The following is an 18,926-nucleotide window of genomic DNA, read 5'->3' as shown; positions in this document are numbered from 1 at the left end:
GGGAGATGTGCATGTGTATTAGGTTGCCTTAGTCGTGTCTGACTCTTTGCAATCCTATGGATGACAGCCCACCAGGATTTTCTGTCCGCTGGATTCTCCAGGCAAGAATACTGGAGTGGGTTGCTATGTCCTCCTCCAGGGGATCTTCCCAACCCAGGGATCGAGCCCATGTCTCCTGCATTGCAGGCAGATTCTTTTCTGTCTGAGTCACCGAAAGTTTGGGAACACATCAAAGTCTAGTTAAATTGATAAGACTTAAATTAGGGAGACAGGGAAAAAATCTACTCAAAACCTATAAAGCAAGAACACTGTTTTTTGACAATAGGCTGCTAGACAAAAGCCAGTGGTATTTCTGTGTGTTGATTTTATATCCTGCAACTTTACTATAATCATTGATTAGTTCTAGTAATTTTCTGGTGGAGTCTTTAGGGTTTTCTATGTAGAGGATCATGTCATCTGCAAAGAGTGAGTTTTACTTCTTCTTTTCCAATTTGGATTCATTTCTTTTTCAGCTCTGATTGCTGTGGCCAAAACTTCCAAAACCATGTTGAATAGTAATGGTGAAAGTGGGCACCCTTGTCTTGTTCCTGACTTTAGAGGAAATGCTTTCAATTTTTCACCATTGAGGATAATGTTTGCTGTGGGCTTGTCATATATAGCTTTTATTATGTTGAGGTATGTTCCTTCTATTCCTGCTTTCTGGAGAGTTTTTATCATAAATGGATGTTGAATTTTGTCAAAGGCTTTCTCTACATCTATTGAGATAATCATACGGTTTTTATTTTTCAATTTGTTAACGTGGTGTATTACATTGATTGATTTGCGGATACTGAAGAATCCTTGCATCCCTGGGATAACGCCCACTTGGTCATGGTGTATGATCTTTTTAATGTGTTGTTGGCTTCTGATTGCTAGAATTTTGTTAAGGATTTTTGCATCTATGTTCATCAGTGATATTGGCCTGTAGTTTTCTTTTTTTGTGGGATCTTTGTCAGGTTTTGGTATTAGGGTGATGGTGGCCTCATAGAATGAGTTTGCATTCCTATACACTAATGATGAGAAAACAGAAAGAGAAATTAAGGAAACAATTCCATTCACCATTGCAACAGAAAGAATAAAATACTTAGGAATATATCTACCTAAAGAAACTAAAGACCTATATATAGAAAACTATAAAACACTGGTGAAAGAAATCAAAGAGGACACTAATAGATGGAGAAATATACCATGTTCATGGATTGGAAGAATCAATATAGTGAAAATGAGTATACTACCCAAAGCAATTTATAGATTCAACGCAATCCCTATCAAGCTACCAACAGTATTCTTCACAGAGCTAGAACAAATAATTTCACAATTTGTATGGAAATACAAAAAACCTCGAATAGCCAAAGCGATCTTGAGAAAGAAGAATGGAACTGGAGGAATCAACCTACCTGACTTCAGGCTCTACTACAAAGCCACAGTTATCAAGACAGTATGGTACTGGCACAAAGACAGAAATATAGATCAATGGAACAAAATAGAAAGCCCAGAGATAAATCCACGCACATATGCACACCTTATCTTTGACAAAGGAGGCAAGAATATACAATGGATTAAAGACAATCTCTTTAACAAGTGGTGCTGGGAAATCTGGTCAACCACTTGTAAAAGAATGAAACTAGAACACTTTCTAACACCATACACAAAAATAAACTCAAAATGGATTAAAGATCTCAACGTAAGACCAGAAACTATAAAACTCCTAGAGGAGAACATAGGCAAAACACTCTGAAATACATCACAGCAGGATCCTCTATGACCCACCTCCCAGAATATTGGAAATAAAAGCAAAAATAAACAAATGGGACCTAATTAACCTTAAAAGCTTCTGCACATCAAAGGAAACTATTAGCAAGGTGAAAAGACAACCTTCAGAATGGGAGAAAATAATAGCAAATGAAGCAACTGACAAACAACTAATCTCAAAAATATACAAGCAACTCCTACAGCTCAACTCCAGAAAAATAAATGACCCAATCAAAAAATGGGCCAAAGAACTAAATAGACATTTCTCCAAAGAAAACATACAGATGACTAACAAACACATGAAAAGATGCTCAACATCACTCATTATCAGATACATGCAAATCAAAACCACTATGAGGTACCATTTCACGCCAGTCAGAATGGCTGTGATCCAAAAGTCTACAAGCAATAAATGCTGGAGAGGGTGTGGAGAAAAGGGAACCCTCTTACACTGTTGGTGGGAATGCAAACTAGTACAGCCACTATGGAGAACAGTGTGGAGATTCCTTAAAAAACTGGAAATAGAACTGCCTTATGATCCTGCAATCCCACTGCTGGGCATACACACTGAGGAAACCAGAAGGGAAAGAGACACGTGTACCCCAATGTTCATCGCAGCACTGTTTATAATAGCCAGGACATGGAAGCAATCTAGATGTCCATCAGCAGATGAATGGATAAAGAAAGCAGTGGTACATATACACAATGGAGTATTACTCAGCCATTAAAAAGAATACATTTGAATCAGTTCTAATGAGGTGGATGAAACTGGAGCCTATTATACAGAGTGAAGTAAGCCAGAAAGAAAAACACCAATACAGTATACTAATGCATATATATGGAATTTAGAAAGATGGTAACAATAACCCTGTGTACGAGACAGCAAAAGAGACACTGATGTATAGAACAGTCTTATGGACTCTGTTGGAGAGGGAGAGGGTGGGAAGATTTGGGAGAATGGCATTAAAACATGTATAATATCATGTATGAAATGAGTTGCCAGTCCAGGTTAGATGCACGATACTGGATGCTTGGGGCTGGTGCACTGGGACGACCCAGAGGGATGGTATGGGGAGGGAGGAGGGAGGAGGGTTCAGGATGGGGAGCACATGCATACCTGTGGCGGATTCATTTTGATGTTTGGCAAAACTAATACAATATTGTAAAGTTTAAAAATAAAATTAAATTAAACTAAAAAAAAAAAAAAAAAAGCCAATGGGGCACAGAAGAGGGACCAGAAGGAGCCAGAGGTTGGTGGCATTTACTTACCTCATGGCAGCTGTGGGGTGTGCTGCTCAGATCTCCCTTCAAGAGAAAACCTGTTGCTGACCGTCTCCAGCTGCTGTGCTTTCACCAGAGGTTCATGCTGAGGATATTTTCTTGCCTGACCACTCCCAATCAACCACTGAGCTCAGCAGGAGCAAAAAAGCCAGGCCCTACCTGTCCAACACGGCACTCTCTAGACAATCTTTTCTACAGGTGCTCATTCCCCATCAGCCTGGCTGAGCCTTTCTCAGAGCTGCACTTCAGTCTGAGGCTCTTCTTAGCCAATCTTGCCTTATTACCCTCTCTCATTTCACAGGAATGGTCCTACAAACTGCTCTGTTCTTTTACTCTAGTTTCCTAGTTAATTCTCACTCCAATTTTCCACAAAGACTATTTCTAAAATTCTTTTGTTGTTCTCAAAAGTTCTCTTCTCATCAGTGATATTAAATCAGACAGAACTCGCCCAGAATCCCACTATCCTACCACAATGGTGCCCTGTCGTCCATTGTGGGCTCTCCTTGGTCTTTTATAGTGGTTCTAATCAAAATCATGTTCTTTCTTCTGCTGATGCTGTTAAGTTGCTTCAGTTGCGTCCAACTCTGTGTGACCCCATAGACGGCAGCCCACCAGGTTCTCCAGGCAAGAACACTGGAGTGGGTTGCCATTTCCTTCTCCAATGCTTGAAAGTGAAAAGTGAAAGTGAAGTCGCTCAGTCATGTCCCAACCTTCGAGACCCCATCGACTGCAGCCTACCAGGCTTCTCCGTCCATGGGATTTTCCAGGCAATAGTACTAGAGTGGGTTGCCATTGCCTTTTCCGGTTCTTTCTTCTACAGAGGAACAAACCCTCTGCCGAGAGCGCTGGCTTCTCAGAAATGCTGCACTAGCCCCTTTCTCTTGATTCAGTCTTAATCTCTTCACCTCTCACGATTGCTTTCCTTTCTGTATTAGAATCTTGTTGGGAAAAATGATTCCTCTACCCCTCTAGGTTCTTCTGGCTAGTCTAGAGATTAAATTGCCATAAGGCAGATTAATAGGAGAAAAACCACACTTTAATTTCATATGTAAAAATATGAGACACAGAGAAATGGCCAAAGCAGGCAGCTTTTATACATTTAAGACAAAGGAATAATACATTTGTCAAGAACTGACAAGATTAAGAAACTTAGGCTTGGGTACTCATTAATGAAGAATCTAGGTGAAGTTCATTAACACAGCCTTCTGGACCTTGAACTGTCTATCTGTCTGGTGATAAGAATGTATTTCTATCTCCTGGTGAAGACGGGTACCTTTCACAGGAGAGATTTATTTCCTGCTTTCAGGGGGACAAGACAGGGGGGCCAGTGTATTCATCTTGGCACATAAAAATGCTTTATAAATATTCATCAAATAAATGAAGCTCTGATGTGGTAGGATTTAGGACAAGACTACAGCAAACTAAGAAAGTTCCATACAAGAAGCTCCTCTTGGCCTAGTAGGAAATGAAAGGTGAGATATCCACGAGGAGAAAATGCCAGCTAGAAAGAAAGACTGAAAGAGATCTCACAGCAGAGTCTCTGAGGGCATTTGTTAACATTACCGTTAAACCATTTCCTTGCCATGGGTTTCTGTAAAATTATTTTCACATGTGGTCAGTCTTTCCCATTCCTGGAATTGATAAGTATTTAATTTTGAAATTCTCAAATATTTTCATATAGTGTCTTTAAAGTTGAGCTTGAGAAACTGCCTGGCAAATGGAAAATAGGATAAGCTTTTATAGAGGTCATCAGTCAGGTTGTGAAATCTATAAAACCATAAGGCTGGGCTGCTCTGCTCCAAATATCCTTGCGGAGATTGAATTCCAATGGCATCCATGCAGATCTCCCAAGGCCTTGTGGAATGACTGGGATTGATCTCAGTCTGGGCTATGTTCTGGGTTACACTGAACCCCTTTAGGTCACACAGAGACCTTTGTTTAGTCTGGGGTTGGGTAAGCAAATTATGGTCCTCTGCCTACAGGAGTTATGATCCTGTTGAAGGGCCATCAATCTCTCATTGTACAAGAACTCCTCCAAACACATCACTATGCCCATAAACAGGTGGCTTTAATTGGCTACTGCCTTCCAAATCTAGTTCTTAAGGAATAAAATTTGGATTTCAAAACCAGGCTGTAAACTTAAATTCAGAATAGGGTGATCCTCAGACTGTCATGCTCTTTTAGGGAAGAATTTTAAACAGAATGACATCTGGCCAGAGAGTGGGGGCACAAGGCAAATAAATCAGGATTGCTCATGATCAGACCTTTCTTTCCCACACCAATCCAGTCAGCATGACAAAGTTCATGATTAGTGATGGAGAAAGTAGGGCGATTGTCCATAGTCCCCATGGGAGAGGTGAAGCAGTGTGCAAAAATTTATAAGTGCTTGAAAACTCTCCAGGGCTTACTAAAAAAGCAGTCTTTTTCAGAACTTCACAGCCCTGGGAAAGTTACGTTTTGGTGACATACATGAGCCCCAGTTTCTTCATCTGTAAAATGAAGACAGTGATGCCTTTTTCACAGATTACAGTATTACAACTAGTGTTACAACAGTATTACAACTAGCATTGTTCAGTGTGCAATAACTAGTAGAATAATCATTTGTATTAAAGAAGGGAACTAAGATGGTTAGGGAATTCAAAGGGTAAAAACTAAAGAAATTACATAATTAACTTCAGAACAATAAAATATACCAGCCAGTCTATCTGTTGCTTTATTTATCAAAGGATTGTATTATTTCTTAATAAAATTATTTTAATTAATCAATTAATTAAAAGAGAAATTAATTGATCTTTTCTTTCTAAAAAATCAATTAATTGATCTTTTATAATAGTATCTCATTTGGGATCTAAAAAATGTTCAACTTTATCACAGCAATTGATGAGTAAGTAAACATAAAAGGAAGATAGAAATATGATGGCATGAGGACTGGTCTAGTGTTAAGATTGCTACAGAAGATGTCTTTTTGTCTACCAATTGACCTATGCCCTACTTAGGGCCTGGGCTTCCCAGGTGGCACTAGTGGTAAAGAATCTGCCTGCCAGTGTAGGAGATGCAAGAGACATGGGTTCAATCCCTGGGTTGGGAAGATTCCCTGGGGCATGACATGGAACCCACTCCAGTAGTCTTGCCTAGAAAACTCTATGAAAGGGGGAGCTGGTGGGCTACAGTCCATGGGGTCACAAAGAGTTGGACACAACTGAGCACATGTGCACATCTAAGATTACTTGGGGCCTAACACTATTTTTTTGTTTTTCTATACAATTATAGCTCACAATAGCTTATGCTGTATCTTACTAGCATTGATCAGAATGAAAATAAAAGATAAAAAATGTGCACTGACCAGAAGATGACTATAATTAAATAAAGTCCCACGACTCAACATGACTGTGTATGTTTAAAAAACCAGGCTCTCAGCCTCCTAAAATTAATTAACTCCCTAATGAAAGTTGTCTGCTATCAGAATTACCAATTTACTTTTTTTCAACAATAAATCCATGCCAGTTTTCAATTAAGATTCAAAAAGTCAAGTCCTGATGAGCAAGGAAGTCATAAATGATTTATGAGTGTCCTACTCTCATGTAATGTTACATCTATTATTCTACTTTAATCCCCTAGCATGGTTTTTAATTCATAAAAATTTAATGCCAAGGCTATTGCATAAAGATTATACCCACTTTGAAGGTAGTTATTCCAGGAAGCATATTTAAAAAACCAAGAAGGCAATCTTTACAAATTTAGCAAGCTAATTCCTAAAATGCCCAATTAAATATTAACAGTTTCTTTTTATTTGACATCCTTTTCAGTCCAATGAATCTAATGAACCGATTGCTATCATATCTTTTTGCTTTATAATAGTGTGAAGTATCTCCAGGTGTTTTTATTACTTTTTTTCCCATTTAGAATGGAAGGATTCAGGCACATTCACATATTGAAAAACATTCAACACTAAAAACTGTTGAGTCCCAGTTCTGCTTGCTGGGAGTTTGTAGCACCTGAAGCTGTCAGAATTCTTGGTTTCCTTTGATCTTCACTTTGGCCACACTGCTATTCGACAATCCCTCCTTCATTAAATTCTGCTATCATGCTAGGATCCCAGATTAAGGCAACATTCTGGGCAAGTATTTTAATGATAGCCTCTCTGGGTTAAAGACAGATGAAGCAAAGTTGTAAGGGTACAACAGGTAATTTCAGAGCCCTCCCAAAATAGCCAAGCCTCAGTAAAATGTTAACTGGGAGCTAGAAAAGCAGGCACTGAGATTCTCCTCCATCTCTCAGTGGCTGCATTATTTCTGCCTAATCATCTTGCATGTAGCCTGACTGGGAGTCTGTCCCTAATCCCAGCATGATCCATTTGCTCCAGCATCTGCTGCCAACTGTAGAGAGACTGTTTCTCTTGATTTGAGTTCTTAAAAACACCCTAGAGGGCTAGGTTGATTTCTTGGGAATGCTCTTTGCAATTGGCCATGTCATAGGTTCCTGGTCAGGTTAAGGATAGGAATCCTTGGCTTAGAAATCTTTCTGTGGTCCCATCATCTGTAGCCAGGAACAGAGCATCATATGATAAATAAGGTAGCTTTTCCAGGGCCTGTGGGAGGGCATGCACTCACAGTGAACTTGTCTCTATCAGGACTGCAATTGCTAACTCATTTAAAGATGCTCATTAAAGATATTAAAGATTTAAACTCATTAAAGATATAAACATTCATTCATAACTAAGTTCACATAAATGTTAGCTATCATTATCAATGTCACTCATTATCATCATTTATTAATTCATTCAGTAAATATTTCTACATAACTCATTATACACCAGCCACTCTCTGAGACTGTGGACATAAAGAGAATGACAGTCTTTTTGTGAAATAAAGTAGATTCTAAATTTTAAGAAACTGATATACTTATGAAACAGTATTAGGAAGAAGAAAGCGAGGGTCACTTTTCCCAGTAACAGGTAGAAAATTTTGCCTCCAATGAAATGGAAATATTAAACTGATGATTAGGAATGCTTGGCCCAGGTGTTGGTGGATCAAAGGCTGCATGTTAGGCTGAAAAAATAAACATCCAAAGGGAGGATCCAACCAATCTGCAAATGTCAGGATGCTGTTGTAGGACAAGGATCATTCTCTACCTTGCATGGATACCCAGGGATTAACACAAAGTGTTCTAGTACAAATAAAGTTACTTCCCTGCCTTAAATTACTGAACAGAAGTTCTCTGATATGTATGTTAATGCTGTGGTTTGAGAATTGTTATTGTACATTCAGATACTCAAACTGCACAGTCCAAGTGGTTAAAATAAATGAGTGAAAAGGCCAGTGTAATTCATCATCAGACAGTGACAGGGACTAAGATAAATGGGCGAGACATACTCTGTCTAAAGTGGAAAAGTGTAAGCCATTACACAGCCATTTGAAAACATGGCACTGTGATGCCAGATCTCCCAATTTTTAAACACTCAAAATGCCAGTTTTTGTAAAGAACACCCAACTTAAGAAAAAAATGCATATTCAAAATTTATCTATGAGCTTCATCCAGATTGAGGTTGCCAAATTGCAAGTCCTGTTTGACAGCAAGAAGCCCAAATTGGCTTCGCCACTCACATTCTTGCCTTGAGTAGGTATGCACAAGGGCAACTCTGAATTCTGTGTCTTGCGAGATGCTGGGGCAGTCCTGAGCTGTCCAAAGTGGGATATCATTACAAGTGGAGCAATCACCAGGAATAGCGGCTGTGGTATGCTGAATAATGGACCTCCGGTGATGCCAACATCTTCATCCTATGAATGCGACTTTACAGAGCAAAAGGTTATTTGCAGATATGATTAAGTTGAATATTTTGAGATGGGAAATTATTCTGGATTTTCCAGATGAGATCAGTGTAATTACAAGAGCTCTATAAGAGACAGGCAGGAAAGTGCAGGAGATGAGATGATGGATGGCTGGGTCAGAAAGATACCATTGCTAGAAGAAGGTCATCAGTCAAGCTGGAAAAGGCAAGGAACTATTTCTCCCCTAGAGCTTCCTCTAGAAGGAACCAGCCCTGTAGACTCCTTGACTTTACCCCAGTAAGACTGATTTTAGACTTCTGACCTCCAGAATTATATGATAATACAAGAGTGTTGTTCTAAGCCACTGTTTTTGGCGATTTATTGCAGCACCCGTAGGCAGCTAATACAGCAACATGGAACTTCCCAAGGAGTCAGGCATTCTCTTCTGGACCGAAGAGAATGCTGTGGGAGAGTTAGAGATGAATTTTTCACAGATCCAGGTCATGAATTTCAGAGCTTCCTAGCACTAAGGGAACCTACTATCTATTAGAAAGCCCTTGATTTTCCTTGCACAAATAATTCTCTTGCTAAAGCCTAAGGAAGATAGTTACCAGTCATCTCCAATCCTGATCAGACCTTTCCCAAAGCCCCAGATGAGAGGAAACCCAGAGCCACATGGTGGAAAGAACACTATCTTTAAAAGTCAAACGAGATACGTTCTGTGTGACAACTTCTGTGAGCCTTGATGCCATTATCTGTAAAATAAGATTAATAATATGACACAGAATTAGGAAGAACTAGAGGGATGAAACAGTGTCAGACTTTATTTTTTGGGCTCAAAAATCACTGCAGATGGTGACTGCAGCCATGAGATTAAAAGATGCTTACTCCTTGGAAGGAAAGTTATGACCAACCTAGATAGCATATTCAAAAGCAGAGACATTACTTTGCCAACAAAGGTCCATCTAGTCAAGGCTATGGTTTTTCCAGTGGTCATGTATGGATGTGAGAGTTGGACTGTGAAGAAAGCTGAGCGCTGAAGAATTGATGCTTTTGAACTGTGGTGTTGGAGAAGACTCTTGAGAGTCCCTTGGACTGCAAGGAGATCCAACCAGTCCATTCTGAAGGAGATCAGCCCTGGGATTTCTTTGGAAGGAATGATGCTAAAGCTGAAACTCCAGTACTTTGGCCACCTCATGCGAAGAGTTGACTCATTGGAAAAGACTCTGATGCTGGGAGGGATTGGGGGCAGGAGGAGAAGGGGACAACAGAGGATGAGATGGCTGGATGGCATGACTGACTCGATGGACGTGAGTCTGAGTGAACTCCGGGAGTTGGTGATGGACAGGGAGGCCTGGTGTGCTGTGATTCATGGGGTCACAAACAGTCAGACACGACTGAGCGACTGAACTGAACTGAGAGGGATGAAAAGCCTCTACCATGGCCTTACAAATAGTGGGAGCCCAATACATGGTTATTCCTTTATTGTTACCCTATATTCTCTAGATTCATCATGATCACAACGTTGAGTTTTCTACATATCCTTAGTCAACTAGCAGCTCAATAGAAACAACAAAAAACTTTAATTCTGGTCTTCATACTCTATTCTCTCAAAGACAGGGATAACAGATACTGCCATCACTGTGAACATAGTACATTTATAGTACAACCTCCTGTCACTAGAATATTAGAAGCATGAGAGGCTTCTAGAAAAGTCCACTGTCCTTAAGCCATCCTGACAACCATCATGTCCAATACACACAGTGTGTTACTAGCACCTGTTAAAGAAGGATTTAATTATTGCAGCTTCAGACTACATGCTTATGGCATTCAGCAGCCTTTAGGCTTTGCAAAGATTCACAGTGACATTTCCAGCAAGGTTTTCACAGTTTTATTGCATTAACTGAGCAGAGGATATGTAAAGCAGGGTGCACTCACAGATTTGATGCTGGAAAAAAAACAGGTAAAGGACGTGAACAAATTTTGGAACAGATTAAAAATACAACCAACACTTGGGATACAGAGGTTCAGTGGATCTGGAAATCTAAAATCAATGTTACAAACCCAAAAGATTTTAGAAGGCAAGCAGCAAACCCAAGGTGTTAAGGATGAGGGACCTGCCATCTGCAGGACTCGGTGCAGACTGAGCAGCAGATCCTGCTTGAAAGCTCTGCCCTGGGGTTTCCATCAAAACCCTGGAACCAACAGACTCCTCTGTAGGCTGACTTCAGTTCACAGACTTGGAGCACGTGACCCCTGTGGCTAACGGATGTTTGCTTAAAAAGTCAACAGTAACAAACTCAGTCTAAAGGAAAAGAAGGCTACTTGTTTTCAGAGCCACCCCTACAAGAAATCACCATCACTCCTCTTAGGTGTCCACACCTGTACTTCCTATTCTGATTCCTCAGACCTCCCCAACCGAAGGCCCATTTTAGCCTAACCATGCTGCAGTCCATGGGGTCACAAAGAGTCAGACATGAGTGAGTGACTGAAGAACAACAAAAGAATATTCCAAGCCTAGGTCACTCTCTTGTGGACGAGATTATGTATTTGAAGCCTCATTTATTCCTCGAGGTCAAGGCTAGGAATCCACAGCCCCACATGTACAGCAGTATACATCATCAAGTCAGGATCAATAAAGCATGCTGCATAAATAAATTATTTGGTGGTGCTATCTAGAAAATGTATATGGGGAATATCTCAGTTACCTACATAATGCTAAAATATCAAGACTTTATTTACCCCAGATATCCTGGGAATTCAGTGCATTAAAGAATTTTTTTTTCTACTGGTGGAAGTGTAGATTGTGATAGATGCTACTGTATATATTTTGGAGGAGGGATTATTTTATCACCTTCTATCACCACCTTGGCTTCATTTTCATAAAGACAATAATAATGGTCAGTAGAGAAGCCTGAAAGAGTTCAGAGAGGTAACAACAGAACTTTCAGAGTGGCACTTTTGCACTTATTTTTGAAAACACACACTTCATCTTTCTGAACAAAAAACAATGGATATAAGTTGAATAATCTGATTTTTAAAAATTTGAATTTATATAGCTGTTTCATAAGGGCCATAAACAGAATTGACTGGAGTGATATTTAATTTTTTTAAGTTAGATTTATTTCTTTAAGATTATTTAAAATGTGGGTATAAGTAAAACTATGTTCAGACATAAATATTTTTATTTTGTGTTTGTAAAATATTTACTCTTATTTCTGTAGGTCATATAGTGGCACATAAAATAGGCTTCATGGAGACAGGTGGGTTCAGTGCATAGACACTGGAAAAGATCTGCCTGAATTTGACTCTTTTCTCCATGATATATTGCCCATCTTAAATATCTTTCAGAAAAAATGATGGCAGAAACACCCTGATGTTAACAAATCAACTATCCCATTCCTTTTGGGCAAGGGTAGCGGTGTGACAATGTGTGTGTGTAGGGGGGAAGAGGGTTTCATTCGTGTCCAATTCTTTGTAGCCCAATGAACTGTAGCCTGTCAGGCTCCTCTGCCCTTGGAATTTTCCAGGCAAGTATACTGCTATTCCAGGGGATCTTCCCAACCTAGGGACTGAACCTGTGTCTCTTGCTTGTCCTACGTTGGTAGGCAGATTCTTTACTGCTAGCACAACCTGGGGAACCCTAGAGGTGTGACAATAAAAATCTCAAAATAAGTTTGGTAGAGGGCCCATTCATAGATAGCATCTCAATAAATGGTGGCTATTATAATCCATCCAGAAATTCCTACTACAAGGAATTCAGCACTCAACTTTAAAACAATTTTGTGGGAATCTTCCTGGCAATCCAGTGGTTAAGACTCTGCTTTCACTGCAGGAGATGCGAGTTTGATCCCTGGTCAAGAAATGAAGATCCCACATGCCACATGATGTGGCCAAAAAATAAATCAATAAAAAATAAAAATAAGACAATTTTTGATATCTGACATTTGTGCATAACACAATTATTTCAAAGTGTTTTCATACATATTGATTCATTTGCTCATCACCAAAATCTTTGTGAAGGAAACAGAACAGACATTAATATCATAATTTTTCATGAAAGAAATTGAGATTCAGATGATCTGGTTCAAGATGCTTTAGTCCTTGACGAGCTTTAAGTCTCCAGCAAGACATCTCATATTTCTGGCCTATCTGTGAAATAAGTGTGTTAGGTAGGTGGTGTGTAAGACTACTTCCTCTACTAGTACTTGTGTAAATTTAAAGATCAAGTGGTTGAAACAACTCAGACTTCACTGGGTTAGGCTGCCAACTTGTGGAGTTTTGAGATTTTACTCCCTCTTGCTAAGTGTGATGGAACCATGAGCGAATGCATGCCAATCAAGAAGCCTGGGACAGCTGGGTGTCTAGTGATTTCATTTACAAAGGGAAGTGATTGCTGATTGCATAGGAGCCAGAATCCTTTTTGTTGTGTTTTTTTTTTTTAAATAAATTTCTTGGGAACTAGAATTCTTAAAACCATTTTCTTTGGAGTAATCGCATCCTGTAGTTAAGCTGGATGAGAGGTCTAGTCTTGAACAGAAGTCAGTTTTATTGACTCCAAAATCAAAGCAAAAAGAATTGAAATGATCGATGAAAAAAAGAAAAGTCTTTAGGACAGCTTAAGGATTTTCTAACTATGCATGAACCTATGTAACCAAAATGTTTGGAATCTTTTGACAAAGACTCCATTCCATGGGAGACTGCTGGGTGTATAGGACCGTGACTCCCAGCATGCCTTCTCTCTCCTTTTGTGAGCCATCTTTGCTATCTTCCATGGTGGGGGGGGGGGGTCATTTATCTAGGCTACAATTTTACCATGAGACTATCCCAGGGACATGATAGGAAAGAAAATAAATGTTCCCAGACAGGAACATTCAGAACATATAAAGACCAGAGTCTATAAATTTCAGTGATGCAGTGGCAGGATGCAGGAAGAGTGAGTGACAAACAGAATTTGTCATTAAAGAAGCTGTCAGTATGTCATGATGGAGGTGATCATCCTTCTCTAAGCTGGTGACCTGAGGTTACACATTTTTCTTGCTAGGTGATAAGCAGGTTCTGAGTTTATTAATACTCTAAGCAGACTGACAATGGTGTCCAGCAATTTAAAATCATGGAATCCAAGCTTTTTAACTGACCCTCATTAACTAACTTTTTGGAAAATAAATTTTTCTTAAGAATTGAATGATAATGAAGTATCAAACTAAATTCATAAACGGTATTCTTTGGGTCTTCACTGAGAGTTTATTGACTGATGTTTAAATATTACAGGCAAATACCGTCTTTTGGTTTTAAATCAAACTTTTCAAACATATCAGAGACAACCCAGTAGGTGGGGTGGAGGCGTGACCCCTAGAAGCAGGCACAGGCAGTGACTCCAAGACATTCAGAGAGGAATCAGGAAACTCACAAAGCTACCATATCACACCATGTAATAAAGGAAGTCAAAGGATCTGGAGTCATCCAGAAAGGGCAAGTTATACTTGATAGCTTCTTTAAGAAACCAGAAGTAATAATGAGATATAAATTTATACCTGTCAGTCACAAGAATTAAGACTGGTAACATTGTTGTTGATAAGGATGAAAGGTGGTACTTGTGTACTTATGGGTAGAAATGCAAATTACTATTGTCTTTTGGGAAACAAATCTTGCTGTACATTACTTCAGCCTGGCAATATCACTTTTGGGAATCTAGTCTGTAGAAATAAAAGGGCTAGGGTGTAGAAGCATATGTACAAAGATCTTTTTATAACATTATTCATAGGGCCAAAAACAAAGGTGGAAACAATGTGAATTACTATGAATAGAGGAAGGACTGAATAAATTATGGTATAACCACATCATGAAGTAGTATGACCATGGAGTAGAAAAGTTTTTCATGAATTATCAGTGGGAAAGAAGGGAAAAAAGAGCAAAGAAATATTTATAACATTATACCATTTTTGTGGAACATAAAATGACAAAAATTTCAACATAGGTATATGTCTACATGTACATATATGTGTTGACCGTGTATGTGCATGCATATGTATGTGTGTGTGAATTCTATGAGTATAAAAAATTAATAAGAGGACACCCACTAAGTTCTTAGAATGAATGACCAGGAGAAAAAGAAGGTTCAACAGGAGACGAAGTGGGTGAAAAGAAGGAGGAGAGGAGAAGGAAGACACAAAAATCCTAAATAAGAATGATTACAATAAAAAATGAAATGATTTCTCATTTAGACAGAACTATGCATGCATAAGGTTATTCCATACAAAGAAACTAGGGAAAGGTAAATGAACAAATTAAACCTGCCTTGTAAAAATGACCATGATATATTCTTAAGTGGAAAAGAAAAAGCCACAAGAAAGTTATTTTTTAAAGAAGGCCAACATAAATGTTTGAATGCAAAACAATTAAAAATTTGTACAGCAAAAAACATCATAAAAAAGAGAAATGAGAGTCTAGAAGGAAATCTGTGCAACCCATATGGCAGACAAAGGGATTATATTCCAATAAACAGAGCTTCTACAAATTGTTAAGAAAAAGATAATTAACTTGATACACAAGTTACAAATAAGCAATTGCATGAGAGGCAATCCAAATAATCAATACACATGAGAGATGCTCAATATTTTACACTGTCATGGAAATGCTAATGTAAGCAAAGCAACCATGAGGTGCAATTCTTTCCCCTACTGGTCAGCAAAAATTAAAAAAATTCAGCAACCAACTGCTACCAGAGAGATTTTGAATCAGTCAAGATACATTACTAATCAGAGGGTAAATTGCTACAATTATTCAGAAAATAATAATTTGATAATATATTAACTAAAATACTCTTGTAACAATCTCTCTTTTGAAAATCTCATATATATATATATATAAATGAACAAAATATATTTAAATATATACTATATATATAAGAACACATGTATTATATACATATTATAATAAATATATTATATACACACATACATATTATATATTCTTTTTTCTCTAAGAGTGTATATTAAAGACATTTATTGCAGCAATTTTGCTGCAGCAAATACAAAACATATAAAGAACAACTGGTTGTACACTGACTCTGAGGCATAGTTTAAGAAAATATGGTAGATGCAACTTTCAAACTTTAGAATTATTTAGAATTTTTCTTCTAGCTAGAATATTTATTCTAATTAGTCAAATTTATATCTAAAGGCTTTGAGGTATATCTGTGACCTGCTACTGTTAAGAAAAACAAATTCTAGAGTATGACCTAGTTTTTTAAAAAGTAATTAAAAGCACTATATACCCATTAAAAATAGAGAAATGCATAATATAAATTTTAAAAATTCACATCCTTAATAATTATAAAGGTAACTTTCAGTTACCTAGAGTATGTGTTTATATGTATGGAGTCCTTATTACCTGTTCTTCCCTAATAAATTGGGAATAAATTATGAGGTTATTAATAAATTATTAATTTGTCAATAAATCATTCTGCATTTGGATTAATAACACCTTTAAAAAGATCTTTTCTGTAACAGAAACTACTGATAATACAGCAAATGTTAAGATCCTGAAGGCAATTAATACATTATTTTCTTCAGAAAATTCTAGGCAAAAAGAAGTCACTGCATCTGGGAGCAGGTGATGAGAGGTGAATGTGGAGCAGGTGTTAGCACATTCTGGCTGACAGAAAAGATGGTTAGGCTTTCTGCAGATAAGAATAGAAGGTGGGAGTTTCATAAGACATGGCCCACGGCAACATGAAAAGCTACCAGCAGGAGAGAGGTGTGGGCTGGCTGAGAGACTGGAGTTGAAAGACAAACCTAGTAAAATGACAGGTTTCCAGGCTCAGAGGAACTGAAGTACCAGTTGACTGAACAAAGCAGACACTCGGGGAAGGAAGATAATGTCAAGAACTTAGGTAATTAGCAATGGAAGTTAAGGTAGGGTAACCACATGTGGCTGGGTGGGCTGTATGATGCACAGCTTTGGGTGATGCTGTTGGCTTCAACTACTGTGTGAGGGATACCTTCTAGGTTTGTATAGCAAGGCAAGAAGCCCATTACAGTACTGGGATTTTTACCCCAAGATCAGAGTAGATCAGCAACAAAACTGACAACCTACTGATTATCATCATCCCATCACTATCATTACCATGATTGCAACAGCAGACATGATGACAATGTGTTATGCTTTACACAATACATTCACTGGTCCTGGAAAAAAGCAGAAGGTAGCCAGGTCACATATTAAAATTGCCATTAAAATGAAAAATCAGAGACTCAGAAATGTTCATTGACTTGCCCAAGATCTCAATGGCGGTCAGTGGCAGAACAGTCATGTAAACATAGGACATCTCCTTCTAAGGGAGGAAGGGAGAATCAGGGAGTTTGGGATTGACATGTACACATGTCATGCTATATTAAAAATGGATAACCAACAAGGATAGCCCAGGGAACTCTGCTCAGTATTATGTAACAACCTAAATGGGGAAAGAATGTGAAAAAGAATAGATACATGTATATATATAACTGAATCACTTTGTTGGACATCTTAAAAATAAACACAACATTGTTAACCAACTACATTCTAGTATAAAATGAAAAGTTAAAAAAATAAAAAGTAAAAGCATTGTGTTCCTACTGGCTCAAGCCACTCATGATAAGAATGAATACTGGCCCATGATATTGGATTGGGCTGAGGCTAAGGGCCTGCTGAGCAGTGAGCCAAACAGACCATTATGCATATTATAATTTTTAACATAAATTATATTTCCTTATATTTTCAAGCCGAAGGGTTAAACAAATTCTGCCTGTAAGGGAGAACATGTAACATTCAGACTCAGCTGGTCCATACTGATTGGCTATTTCCTTGTAGTGACTATTTGTTTAGAGAGAATATATTACACAAAAGATTTATGGCAGCTTACAAAAACACAAATAACACAAAATAAAATTGAATAAAAACTAAGGAAATGAGGAAATTGGATTAGAAAACGAGTGAGAAAAAGTAAACATCCAGCCAAGAATGAGGTTAGTTCACAAAATAAATAAGGCACTCAATAAAGTTCTATTTGCTAGAGGTGGACCACAAATTTGGGCCTCAGCTTTCCAGCTGTCAAGAGAAAGAGGGAAATATGATTCACAGTATTTAAATGATATAAGCCAACCAAGGGCTCAGGAGCAATACAAGTGTTCTTGGTACTGACTAGAAAACTGTATTTCTCCACTGTTTTATATAATGCTAATAATGTGTATATGTTAAGTCACTTCAGTCATGTCTAACTCTTTGTGACCCTATGGACTGTAGCCTGAGAGGCTCCTCTGTCCTTGGGATTCTCCAGGCAAGACTACTGGAGTGGTTTGCCATGCCCTCCTCCAGGGTATCTTCCCAATCAAGGGACTGAACTTGCGATCCCTTATGTCTCATGTCTCCTTCACTGGCAGGTGGGTCTTTACCACTAGCACCACCTGAGAAGCCCAGTACTAACAATTTGCTGTGTTGTTGCTGCTCAGTCACTCAGTTATGTCTGACTCTTGGCAACCCCATGGACTGCAGAACGCCAGACTTCCCTGTCCTTCACCATCTCTGAGAGCTTCCTCAAACTCATGTCCATTGAGTCAGTGATGCCATCCAACCATCTCATCCTCTGTCATCCCCTCCTCCTCCTGCCTTCAATCTTTCCCAGCATCAGGGTCATTTCTAAGGAGTCAGATTTTCACATCAGGTGGCCAAAGTATTGGGGTTTCAGCCTCAGCATCAGTCTCTCCAATGACTATGCAGGGTTGATTTCCTTTAGGATTGACTGGTTTGATCTCCTTCCGGTCCAAGGCACTCTCAAGAATCTTCTCTAACACCACAGTTAAAAGCATCGATTCTTCAGTGCTCAGCCTTCTTTATGGCCCAACTCTCACATCCATACATGACTACTGAAAAAACTATAGCATTGACTAGATGGACTGTTATTGGCAAAGTAACGTCTCTGCTTTTTAATATGCTGTCTAGATTTGTCAATGCTTTTCTTCCAAGGAGCAAGCGTCTTTTAATTTCATGGCTGCAGTCACCATCTGCAGTGATTTTGGAGACCAAGAAAATAAAGTGTTTCACTGTTTC

General features: G+C 38.6%; 1 protein-coding gene across 3 annotated transcripts in view; it reads right to left on the bottom strand.

The window, feature by feature from the left end:
- PTPRR (protein tyrosine phosphatase receptor type R) overlaps window positions 1-18,926 on the bottom strand; it is a 273,598-nt gene that overhangs the window by 218,130 nt on the left and 36,542 nt on the right. Inside the window, exon 2 of one of the 3 annotated variants that reach the window (XM_061416477.1) lies at window positions 16,968-17,029. The exons of the other annotated variants lie outside the window; for them this stretch is intronic. Within the exon in view, the coding sequence (XP_061272461.1) occupies window positions 16,968-16,988 (21 nt within the window). The 5' untranslated portion in view covers window positions 16,989-17,029. The remainder of the gene's footprint in view (window positions 1-16,967; window positions 17,030-18,926) is intronic. 3 annotated transcript variants of the gene reach the window in all.

This window comes from Bos javanicus, chromosome 5 (assembly GCF_032452875.1).
Source record: "Bos javanicus breed banteng chromosome 5, ARS-OSU_banteng_1.0, whole genome shotgun sequence".
In the NCBI taxonomy this organism is placed as follows: Eukaryota; Metazoa; Chordata; class Mammalia; order Artiodactyla; family Bovidae; genus Bos; species Bos javanicus.
This window is presented reverse-complemented; position numbering and strand designations above follow the sequence as displayed.